This window comes from Ammospiza caudacuta, chromosome 3 (assembly GCF_027887145.1).
Source record: "Ammospiza caudacuta isolate bAmmCau1 chromosome 3, bAmmCau1.pri, whole genome shotgun sequence".
NCBI classification, from domain to species: Eukaryota; Metazoa; Chordata; class Aves; order Passeriformes; family Passerellidae; genus Ammospiza; species Ammospiza caudacuta.
Genome location: NC_080595.1, coordinates 50,642,908 through 50,655,553, shown reverse-complemented (window position 1 = coordinate 50,655,553; position 12,646 = coordinate 50,642,908). Strand labels below are relative to the sequence as shown.

Genomic DNA, 12,646 nt, shown 5'->3' with positions numbered 1-12,646 from the left:
CTCAGTTGTTTAATTACTTACATATATGAGTAGAGACAGATTTCAGTGTAGAGAACTACTAACTTTGGTGTAAAAGTTCCATTTAATTACAAAGCAGTATGTTTTAATAGTTGCCAACTAATAAAAACCATTCTTCCTTTAGAGAAGGAATTAAAAGTATAGATTCAAAATAGAATTAATGTTTTAAATAATTTTTTGTGATTTAGAACAGTGTTGCATTGGGTAAGCTAGTCAACATGTCTTCCCTTTGTATCATTCTTCCTGCATTTCAAATTACTCTGCTGCAGTTGATAAGCAAAACAATTTCAAAGATAGATATTTCAGATGTAACTTTTTTCTTCTGCACCAGATGGGTGTGACACAGTGCAGTCCAGTGATTAAAAAGATGTCCACCCCAGCACTACTTGTCTCATGTAGTATTATTAAAATATTCTGAATTATTTTTCTCTAATTCTTTTACTCTGTAGGAGGAAAATGTGTGTTCCCCAACTGAAAATGGAAATTTTTTACAAGTGTGGATACCTTAAGCTCTATGAATGTTAATCTTTTAAAATTTAAAGAAAGCAGTTCATGTTCAATGCTGTGCTCTGCCCATCTGTTGGACATTTCAAGATTTAAAGTCTTGTACCAACTTTTTCTCTAAAGATCATTGCTGTTGTGCTTGCTAGATGGGCTTAGTAGTATTGTATTACCTCTTGGGATAAAAGGTTTTGTCTTTGTTTAAAGTTCCTCTCTTCCCTAAAAAACTATTCTTGATTATTTCTCTTGTATAAACAGATCACTTGTGGGATCCCAAGAACAACTCACTTCTCTGCTAGGAACCAGCACTGCATCCTTTAGCTTTATGTGTAAGCAATTGTGAAAATCTGTTTCTCTGTAGAGATGTTAAGCATTTGTTAAGGTTTGCTGGCAGGTGCTTCAGAAGACTTCCATTTGTTCTCCTCACATGAGCAAAACTCTGCCCATGGTAAAATCACATTTTGATTCAGGGACTCCCTCTGGAAGTGAGGGTAGTTGCTGCCACTGGAACCCAGCTGGAAACATTTAATGTGCTTTGTTGTCTGCTTCCTCCATGTTAGCTTTTTCTTTGCTGTCCTTCATGGCCTGACCCTTTTGAATAATTCTGACTTGAAGAACTGCTGTTACAGTAAGAATTAGGTTCCCATGTTATATACTTAGAATGAAAATACTTGGGATGCTCTGGCAGCCAATTGCCATCTAGAAAAGAGCAAAATTATTGCCGTCAGATTTTGCTTTATACCTCATTTAAATACATTCATCTCCAGTGATGGACTCATTTATTGAGAGAGAGGGCAAAGAGACAATTCAGTATTTTTGTTAGTAACTCTTAATTCCTTATCAACAATAAAAGGTTTGTATTTCAGTTTGCCAAAGCAAAAGTGTCGGGGTGAACAAAAAAGTAGTGAAATCTTCCAGGGCATGACAGGAAGATGAGTCTAGTTCCATTAACAGGTATAACAGGACGAGAAAGTTAAGAGGCACAGTTGATCCTAAGGTGTCGTGAGGTGATGCCAGCCCTGAGATGGATTCAGGTTGACAAGTATCTGTTTAGATTTGAACTATAATAAAGCACAGCATAGACCTGTCACCATATGCCACATAGGAAATAATTGATTAGTTAAGCTTGGTGGCGTGCCTGATGTCAAATTTCCAAAGCTAGGCAAGATTTTGGGTTTCTCTACGTGTGGCTCATGCTCTTAGTTCATATGATGCATTTTCAGGTAACCATTGACAATTAGGATCTTTGGTGACTGCATACAAGACCTGTGTGAACTAGCCGTATTTAAACATGCAAGTCTGACTTCAAACATCAGGGTTTTTTCATATCTTGTTAAAAGTAAATCCGTTGTTAGAAACAACTTGAACTCATTGGTATCAGGAATGTAGCAGGGCCATGCCTTAATGTTTAAATTAAAAAGTTTTGTCTGGCCTCACTAATCAGCACCCACCATGTTGCTGCTTGTTCTTTCTTTACAGAACATAGGAAACTTGGCAATCTGACTGTGACAGTGAAAAAGACCGTCCCCTCTCCAGAAGCAATACAGGTCCTCTACCAACGCATGAGATATGAATATGAGTTCTATTACTATGTCAAAGAACAGTTCCACCTGCTAAAGCGCAAGTTTGGACTGAAGTCTCATATCAGGAAACCAAGTCCCAGACCTGAGTTCTTCATTCCTTCTCCCCTGGAAACAGAAGAGCCAATAAATGATGAGGAAGAAGATGATGAAAAGTGGCTAGAGGATATCTATAAAAGGTGATGGATGGAAGAGCTATCCTCTCTCTTCTGGTGGCCCCTCCAGCTTTCTTAAGATTTTTTTTTAATTATTATTAAAAGTAATTCCTTAAGGAACTGATTTAATGCGCAGCGGATTTGAAATGGAACAGAGGAGATCATTCCCACATGCTGGAGCCATTGGGAGATACCTGATTTTGCAGGTTTGATTCATTATACAGTGTTGGCTCTATAGCATCCTTGCTACAGCATAGTTCAAGAGAGAAGGACCTACCATCTGTCACAAAATAACTTTTGGAATACACAGTAGTCCTTTGTGAACTGCAGAATACAAAAGAATAGATTGGGCATTCATGAAAAGCAAGTCTTACAGACTCTCATCTCTCTCTTTGACCATAAAAAAGTCTTCATAGCATAACACTGTGGCATGAACTACAGACAGTGAGCCATTTGGGAAGAGTGCCTCTTTCTGTCCAAAGCACACTGATATCCTAGTGGTATGGTCAGAGCCATTGCTTTGTCTTCAAATCCAAGGATACCAGGCTCAGGAAGAGGCTAGGTAACAGCTCCTTGAATTACCTGTGCCAGCGGAGTGAGGTTGCTGTTCTACCAAATCAGTACTAGTGAGTGTAAGGCAAGCTACAGGAACCAGATATTTTTGGTGAAACCTTCTAGTTCATAGAGTGGGAAACATTACCAAGTCAGTCAATGGCAACAACAAATGTAAAGTGCCAAGCAGAGCTTTATGTCAGCAGTTGAGTGTGTTTCTATGAAACTCTAAAGGAAAAGGTGTAACATATGGGGTTTATGTTCAAGAATGGTATTTTTAGATTTTTATCATTCTTTTGGGTCACAAATCCAAAGAGATGCAGAAAAAGCTACTCATGAAAAAGCTGGGGTGATCTGGAGCTCCTATTAAACACGACCTGTATTTCTGCAACTGCAGAATTTAATTGTTCACATCTGAATCTCAACGCAGCTTCCCCACCAACACAAACACCAAACTCCTGCTTTTAGTGTGGCTAGAAGGGAAATTACCAATATGAGCATACACAGCTTCTCTAGTTGAAATAGTTCAGAATCATCAAAGACAAGAAGATGTGCTCTCCAAAACCAAAGCTGATTCAGTGATAGGTTTGAAAGAGAGTCACTGTGAAAGTTGCCCTTGTTAACCACTACAAATATTATCTGCCAACACTAGGAAAGGGATCAGTGGAAACTGGTGAAAGAGAAGTAGCACCACTGTGTGAGGTGCTGGAGTCATTCAGGTGGGTGTTCCTGGAGTGGGATTCCCTGTGATGTGGGTGTGCTGGCTGTTGGCCAGCCTGCCAGCCTTGGAGGTGCAGGAGGGACAGACACACAGGCAGTGCTGGGCAGAGCTCCTTGGCATTCTGCTACACAGCAGAATAGGGGGAGTTTGGGGTCTTGATGAGGCCTTGGCCTCTTATGCACCATTGTTGCCAGAGAAAGCTGGACTAATAGAGAATAAGAGCAAAAAATTCCTGTCCCCAGAGCACAGGAAAGAAGCAGGTACAAGATGTTTCAGCTGCTTGCCAGGATGAGGACAATCCACCTCTGTCTATCTCACATCCTTTCTCAAACATTTACCAGAAAATTTTTGGTTCCTATTCCACGGCTGCTTTCTGCAAGGCCTTACTTCAGTTTGCTGCATCAAGCAAAAGTTATTTTGTGATAGATGAAGCATATAAACTCAGGATCAGCTCAAATGGGCTTTCCAAGGGTTTCCTCTTCCATGAGCCTGCTGAGAGCCAATAAAAATTATGATTGACCTTCTTCACTCCTGAGTCTTTACCTGTACACAGAGAATGAAAATAAAGGAGAGTTAAGACAAGATGCTAACTTACAGAAAATACTAGGAAGATTCTGTTCTCATTATTAACATCCAGGTTGGTGGTAGCAATGCACTACTGTGGGGGAGCACATTAAAGAAAGCTGAAAATGGCACAGATAGTAACTAACATATTAGCTAAAATATGAATCTGCTGCATTGTATATTTTAAGTGGTTTCTATGAAATTACATTGAAAGAGTAATGATTAGTTTACACACTGTGGAGTTGTTATATTTTGGAAAGAACTAGTATTCTCATGTTTCTGAAATTCTGTTTGAATCCTTTTTCTGCCAGTGTTTTAACAGAATATAGTCACTTAACACATTCACCCTTCCTGAGAGTTCACTGCCGCTTACAGTAAAGTCTGTTTCTATCTGTTTGTTTATTTAATGGTATCTTCAGCCATCACTACTTATAATCTAAATACAGAAGCTGCTTCATGATTTACTCGCTAGGTTTTAATATTGTTGTATTTTCGTAACAATCAACCTGGCCTCTCCTCCTCAAATGGTAGTTCTTAAATTTATCTGGCACATAGCATCTAATATTCCTGGTCCTATGGCCTGTTTATCTGTAATTAAATATATTTTGCTTAACTTTTAAAAGGTACGTTATAAGCTGGTAAATCTTTGACTTATTTATTGAAACTTTTCAGCACATTCCAAATTCTAAGTTGCTCAGGAAGAATTTGATTTAAGTAATTGTGTTTGGGTCTGATGAATATTTCTTATTCAAAAAAATCACTATTTGTAAGCCTTTAGTCCACAACAGCTTTGTAGAAAGTGCCAACTTGGAAATCTTTTTGGGGGGAAAAACGTGGCGGTTCAACACTTACAAAAATATGAAAATAAATGTCTACATTAGCTTAGCTATAAATGAAGCAACATATGTTTTGGAATGAAATCTTCTTTAACTTATTCACTACTATCTCCTGAAATATCAATAAGCCATATGATTCTTTATTTTCCAGTCCAATGATGTTTAAAAATAAAACTTGCACATTTCTTCCTGGCGCCATTGTCCTCTTGCTTACAGTAGTTTTCCTGCCTGGATGCAGTGGCTGTGGGGAGGATATTGGAGCTGCACCCAACAGAGCAGGGCAGGATACAGCCTGGGGCATCCTCTGAGGGTCATACTCGAGCAGTGAGACTGGAGCAGGTTGCTCCTGGCTTATTCCATCTCCCAAGCTGTCTGGAGGTGTGAGCTGAGGTCTGAATTGCTTTACTCACCTGAGATGTGTGGTCAGTACAGTGAAGTACATTGTCCAGTGTTCCGTGGCTGCTAAGTAGAAGTTTTATCCAGGAGAGAAACAACTTAGTCTCCATACACTTCATTTTTACTAGATATGGTGTTTGATGGCTAGGCATAAAAGCTTCATTGATCAGAGTGATGTTACAATGTAAGTGAAGTATCACTGCTTTCACATTAAGAGAGAACCAACGGTTGTTAAAATGCAGCATTCTGGGAAAAAATAAATTTTAGTCTTAAGTTTCAAGTGACAATGACAAATTGTGCCATTTTTTGTTTCTGTTCAATTTACTTCTCTGCCACATGAATTTTGTTGGCAATGCAGGGCTAAGTCCAAGTGTCTCAAATGTTCTCTACTTGTATGTAGAGAAGCAGCTTGGCAGAACTGAAAGTACTGATGGTGTATTTAAAGCATTCCAGTTTCTTTGCAGTTCTTTTATCGTGGATCTTGGATGAATCATTTGAGTGTTAGGATGTAAAATGGTGCATTGTAGCATAAACACACAAGCAAAGCCATGAATTTTTAAATGTTGGAGAATACATCTGTGAATTCAAGCCATGGAATTTTTCCTCCTTTCAGTATGTGATACAATTAATTGAATGTACAGGTATGTTTTTTGACTAGCAAAGGAAACCACACTGCATGCCAACTTTTATCCTCTTATCAAATGAAAAAACATTGTCTGCCAAAGAATAAAATTCTACATTCTTTTAAAAAATAAAGACCTGATAATAAATTCCCAGCTAAGAGTAATGGTGCTCTGATCATTCCCTCCGTTTTAAGAAAGGGAACATCTGTGATGTTAGAACATTAGCCTAAAACAACACAGCAACATTTTTGAGAGCTAAAATACTGTAGTACAGTACCACAGCATTCCTTCTGTTTTATTTTTAAGGACTCGGCCTTTTTTGCAGGGAGTTCAGCTAACACATAAAACACTGTTGATCAGTCTGCTTGCACAAGCCAAGACCAGAGTAAAGAGCTGAGTGTTGCTACATACAGACCTCCACACACAGATTGCATGGGAAGAACAAGGGTGTTACCCAGCCTTGGAAGTGCTTGTCTGCTGGCAATGGAATCACTGGAACAACTTTTGCAGGATCTGTCCCAAGGGAGGGTTTGCAAAGTTAGGTTCTGCTTAAGTACCCACAGGTATGGCAGGAAGGTGCTGGAAGGCAACTCCATGAGAAATGGCGACTGGAGGGTAAAAAACCTTCGCTGCAGAATATTTAAAGTGGATGGGAAGGGATCTTGGTTTGAAGGTTGAAAGTTAAATTGCAACCAGCATAAATCAAGTCCTGATGTCTCACAGCTGAGAAGCAGTGGTAAGTTTGCTTTGGTTTGTTTGGAAATGGCGTATGCCAAGCTGCAGTGTGCAGTGAATGTTGGATCTCAGTTGCAAGCTCCAGAATATCAGTGTGTGTGTGTGTGTGAGGAGAGCACCAGCACACCGTCATGGTTGAGTCTCAGCACCGATGGCTGACCCTGTCATCTTGGAAGAGCCTGCAGTAAGGTTTTTGTGGAGGCAGTGGGATGGGGGAAGGGGAAAATTTTCTGCAAATACAAATTTGGCCTTGCAGACACCGTAAGATGACAAGATTTGACCACTGGTTTATTTAAACTCATATTTTGAATATAAACATGTGGATTTCCTTTTCTGAGTGTGTAAAGGATGTGAGTTGGTTTTGTATTTAATTGATTGTGGCTGGAAGGGTAAGTTAATAAAACTGCTGTCAGGCAGGCACATTGGAGTGTGCCTTATGCACACTTTTGTCATCTCTCTGTTCCCTTCTTTGGATACAATGGGCAAAAAAAAAAAAAAAAAACAAAAGTGAAAGAATTCAGCTATACTGCAGGGCAATTGGTGTTGTGAAAAGTAGACATTAGCAGGAATACATGGAGGTGATGCTGTTCATAAGATTATTGGTCTAAATGCAAGGATGATACAGAGCAACCAGCAGCAGTGGCACACAAGCTGCTCACTCTGTGGCTTTGTCTTATCTAGAAAACTTGATACCATGCTTCAAAATCAAATGCTTCTTCCAATTTTTGATTCGTACATTTAAGCAGGACAGTACTGGATTTTTTACTCTTTCCTTGTGCTTTCAAATTGCCGCTTCACCTCACAAACTTGGCGGAGCATAAGCACACAGCCTATTCCTGTATCTGATGTGCAGGAGCTCACCAGACACATGGATTTGATCCTTCTACAAACCTCTCTGCAAGTGCAAGTGACGAGCAGAGTGAAACAAATCCTTGGCACAATGTTGCTGCCTACAGGTGGAGTAATATTTAGTTACTGTGCCACAAGGGAAAGTATTCCTGCAGTTCTCCAGTTTACTACAGGAGAGTTTGGATAACCTCAAGGGTCATGAGACCATTGTCAGGTAGCAAAAGCCAATTGCATGTCACAGTGTTGAACTCATGATCATCCCAGGTTAGGTGCAGGAAAGAAGCAGAGGTGGTTACTGTTTGTACCAGACGTAAGAGTGGCAGTCCCAGCTGTGGTTTCCCACAGCACACAGAGCTTTCTCTTCTAGAAGCTTCCTGTCTAGTTGGTGTGGTGGGAAGCTCAGGGAGAGGAATTCAGCTGCAGTTGTTAGTCTCTGACTCCTCAAAGAAGACAAGATTCTCAAGATAATGCTGGATAAGCGTGCTAGAAGAAGCGGCAATGAGGAGCCTGTGCTTCTTCTTCTTCACAGAAGAGCTGTGAGTCTTTTCCATTTTCACTTCCTCTGTTTGGTTCTATTTAGCTGTACTTGCCAGGGTCAGTCTGTGTAGGGTATTTCTTTCCGAACCATATTGTTTAATGAAATTATTCATATGCTTATCCTTTTGATCCACAGTGGAAGTAAAGAAGTGCTGTTATCCCCATTTCATACATTGGGAATAGTTACAGCAAGTGTGTAAGTGATATTCCAAATGTCACACAGAAAGGTTGTGAAAAAGAGCTGATGATAATTTATCCAAGTGTCTTAGTCCTTGAACTTTTTTTTCTGCTGTAAGATCAGCCCTAGATTGTAGAAGGTAAAACAGCTACTATGGAAAATTTTAGTTACTTGGAGTCTTTTCCTTAAAACTGGGAAAATCTTTTTGTTAACTGCCTAAATGTGAATGATATTTTAGCCCTTCTGCAGACCATTTATTTCCTTTTGGGACAAAGATTAATTCCAAGTTTTATCTGTTCAGTTGCATACTAAAGACCTGCAGGAATGGTATGGTTGTAAGATGTTGTGTTTGGGAACAGTGTTCCTGTAGCAGTTAGGAGGAGATAAGCAGATAGATCGGTGGCTGAAGTCACATCTTGTAAATTTAGTCATTCACAAGAACACAGTCACATTTTCTCCTGCAATATGTGGCACTTGTAACCTACCTGAAAAGTCATCAGACCTGTGTTCATGTATGTGGTCTAAGCTGTGTTTTCATTTGGTTTTCCACAGTGCTTAAAAACCCAGAAAAAGAAGCAATGCCTCGCTGTTCAGCAACCACCACAGAGTGAAAAGAGCTCTCACACAGCTCCCAAGCAGTCAGTTCTGTCTGATGTACTCATATACCCCAACTTCTGATACCTTCTGCTTACTGGGTAGGGGCATATGCCTTTCACCTGAGAGATCTGGTGTTTTCCTCTCATCTCTTCCCTGCCCTTCCCTCACCTGGACAGCACACACCATTAGAGCTTTTGCCTAAATATTCTTGGGAGCATCTTAAGGAAGATTGTGCCAATGTGACCATAATCCTCTCTTCCAAGTGTCGATGGAGATGCATGAGCTGTGAGCCTGGCTCCAAACTTTAATAGTGGGGGAAGACTCTTGATTTTGAGCCCACCTCGCAGGTGTCATCTTTGTTCCTGCTCCAGATGTAGTTTCTGTTCTGAGTGTTAGGACAGGTGCTGGCCTGTCTCTGTTGAAATAATGAGGCTTAGCCAAATTAATACCAAATCCTTCCCCTCTGGCTTTGGGCCGGGAGGCTGAAATGCGCTGGCAGGTAAGCCCGTCAGGGCGCAAGGAATTCTCCATAGTGTCAGTCCTCCAGTGTGAGCAGAGACACTCAGTGCCAGCAGCAGCCCTGGGGGCTGGTGTCTGAGTGGGGTGGGGGAGACTGAGCCGGTTCCTCACTCATGGCGCACTGGTGGGCACTTCTGCCAATCTCCCTTGGACAAGTTTCTGCTGGTCCTGTCAGCACTTGCTGCGGAGAAGAAACTTTTTTCCTGCACTTCTTTGGACAGGAAGCTGGCAAAGAAAACCCAGCAGTGCTTCTCTTCCATAGAGGCTGCAGAGATCCTGGGGAGATGTCTGGGTGTGGGGGAGGGAAAGCAGCAGCCTCCTGCCTGCCCCATGGGCTGAGTTCCAAGCTCTTTCTCATCAGACCTAGGCAGGGTGGTGCTGGTAGAGGACAGTGCTGCATGAAAGCACTTTTTCCTTGAAGCCTGAAAACCCAGCTCTTCACAATGGAGTCTGGTGTCAGAAACTTAGCCATGAAAACTCCTTGGAGTCTCTCTGCACAGTTGTAGCTTTCCATCTGCTTTTACCCCAAAGAACATGATTTGGCTCATCGGCCCTGGCTGGAAACTGAGCTTTCTAGTGACTTCACAATCCAGCCCTTGTCAGTCATGCCACTTGGGTCTGTGCATGGGGCTCTTTGTGATAAACCTCACTGGAATTTGGAAAACATTCAACAAATTTGACCTCTACTTTGTCTTACAAATATCAGTGTCAAGCAGCATCATGCATGCTTTATCGCTCCAAAACGGGGAAAAGGAGATTGAATTAGTGCAGTCAGCTCTGATTTTCCAAAACAATATCTTCTGAGTTAAAAAAGCTTTTTGCTTCTCAAAAAGAAAATACAATGTCCTCTTTTTGCCCCAGGACTGGGGCTTCTTCTCAAAATTATTCTAAATCCTTATGGACATGGACTGGTGAACCCAAAGGAGCCTAAAGCATTTTTGTCTCCTGTAGGTAAAGCACTACAGCAGACAGCTCCAGCAAGGAAGGAGAGGTGAGACCCAGCCCATTTCTCTATTTTCACTACAGGAAAGGGAACAGAGGCATTGGAAAAAACCTTGGCCAAGAGCAGCTCTGACCAAAGTTAAGAGCTTCTTACTTCTCTACAAAATAGAAAAGCACAAAATAGATAGCAAAGCTCACTGGGGCAATCGTGGGAAAATGCATCTCTCTGCAGGTCAACATCTTTCCCAAAAGCTGCTGCTCCTGCTAAAGTAAGGAAGAGCAGACCCTTTCTTCCCTTGGCAATGGATGTGGTCCCACAGTGCCCCTCCCCAGCCCCTGGCAGAGCTGCCCAGGCCGTGGGGCCGTGCTGGTGCTGTGGCAGGAGGCAGATGAGGATGCCTTGGGAGCCCGGCCCGCTGCCGCATTGCTGTGTGGCCCAGCCTAATTGCTTAAAGCTTTCCTTTTCCCCTCGCTGCGAATGCTGGAGTGCAGTATTTATCTACTCTGCAAAACTTTTATGAGAATTGGTAAGGTTTTGTAGAATTCCTGAATAACAGGGATCACAATAGCTGCGGCAGAGCCAGACTGTGCAAACCCAAACGCTTGCACTGTTGGCCTCATTTACACACAGCCTCTGCAGGGAGGAGCTGTGCTCTTCTGCCTCCCACCAGTGTCTGGGGAAAAGTGCCCCAGACCCTCACAATCCAGCTGAGGTGCAGCTGCTCAGTGCCCACAGCACTTCAGCCTTCACCTCCCTCCTTCTCTTTTGGTCCCAGGCTCAGCAAACTGCATGGGCACCATTGGAAGACAGCTGAATGTAGCTCCCTAAACTGCTTTGGGACTTTGCACTTGTTTGTCTTCCTCCAGAAATAAAAAGGAGGTCCTGGGAACTTCCCTGGGGAAATTTTCCATGGGAAAAACTTCCTTGCTTTCCTACCAGATAGTGAGCTAGGAAAAGCAATTTTAAACAGGACAGGTAAACTACCTTCTTCAAAATAGCCCTTCAGAATTTGGCTGGCCCTTATGTACTGTGAAGCCAGCAGTCACATGTCATGGCCTTGAAGACTCTGGTAATATTTTAAATTAAGTTGTGATAGTAATTACAAATAGTAATGATAATAATGTTGTGTTTACCTCACAGTGATGTTCAATTGAAACAGTAGATTATGAAAGAAAAATGCTTTGCATGCAGAGGAAGCCTTATGCAGGAAGGGGATGTGTGCAGGTTAAACTGTGGGAGCCTCTTGCTGAGGAGGCCTGGACTGCAGTGCTCAATGCCTGGGAACAGCCAGCTTTCCCCTTCTTCCTTCCTCTCCAGTGCCTGCCAGTCATTTCAGTTTAGATGAAACAGAAAAAATAACCAAGCCAAACCAAACCTAGGTATCCATTGTTTTCCTAGCCTGTCCGTCCAAAAGTAGTTTGCTTTAGTCCAGTGAGTCAAAAGGTACTAATCCCTTACTCATCATTCCCATTTGCACTGCTCAAGGGGAGGTCTGGCAGAGGAATGGTGTGGACAAGCGCAGAACCTTGCACCAGTACTTGGTAGCCCTCTCTTGGGGAACCACTGCATTAGCTGTAGGGACTGCAGGCTTGGAGACTGCCTGAATGGTGAATTTGTTCAGGGCTGGTGCAGCCTGCCTGAAAGTGCCACCACAAAGGGGAAAACAGCCAAGGGGAGCAACACCAGGCTGGCACTGCAGCAATGGAAGTTCCCAGCCTAATGCTGCAGTGTCACAGTCAGTGTGTGTTTGGTGGGGGCACTGTATGGGAACACAGGCAAGTGTAATGTGCATAGCTTCAAAACACTGTGGCCCTCTGGAGCTCTGCAGAGGGGTTAGAACCAAAGAGAGAAGGGTTTTGCTTTTGCTTGTGGAAGATTTAAGAGTTGTTAGAGACAGAGCAAAGAAACCAAAACAGAGGTGATGAACACATGGGGTGTAAGGAGCAGAATCCTGTACGAGAGGGGTTGGGCAAAGCTACTCCTGGTACAGATATTGGGCATTCTCCATGCAGCTTGATATCCATAAGGGAGCTGGCAAAAAATCCAGTCACAGCCTTTCTGACTCCACTTTCCCTACTCCTGATGGTGAAAAGCCCACACCTGATAAGAGACAGGAGCACACAGCAATGGGGAAAAGATTCAACCTGTGCCTAGATGAAGTGATGGGTCCAGGGGAAACTGCTTAATAACCCTGCCAGTCACCGGCTTTCAGGTGCTGGAGCCAGGCTGAGGGGAAATGAGCAGAGATGGAATTTGTTCATGCTTTTTTGTTCTGGTCATCGAAGGTGAGTGCTGGTATAAATTAACTAATGTTGCACGTTTTTTAAAAGGAGTCAAGGCTG

General features: G+C 42.4%; 1 protein-coding gene across 1 annotated transcript in view; it reads left to right on the top strand.

The window, feature by feature from the left end:
• UST (uronyl 2-sulfotransferase) overlaps positions 1-6,038 on the top strand; it is a 153,375-nt gene extending 147,337 nt beyond the window's left edge. The window contains exon 8 of the mRNA XM_058801100.1: positions 1,999-6,038. Coding sequence (XP_058657083.1) covers positions 1,999-2,282 — 284 coding nt within the window. The 3' untranslated portion in view covers positions 2,283-6,038. The remainder of the gene's footprint in view (positions 1-1,998) is intronic.
• Positions 6,039-12,646: the final 6,608 nt, after the last annotated feature.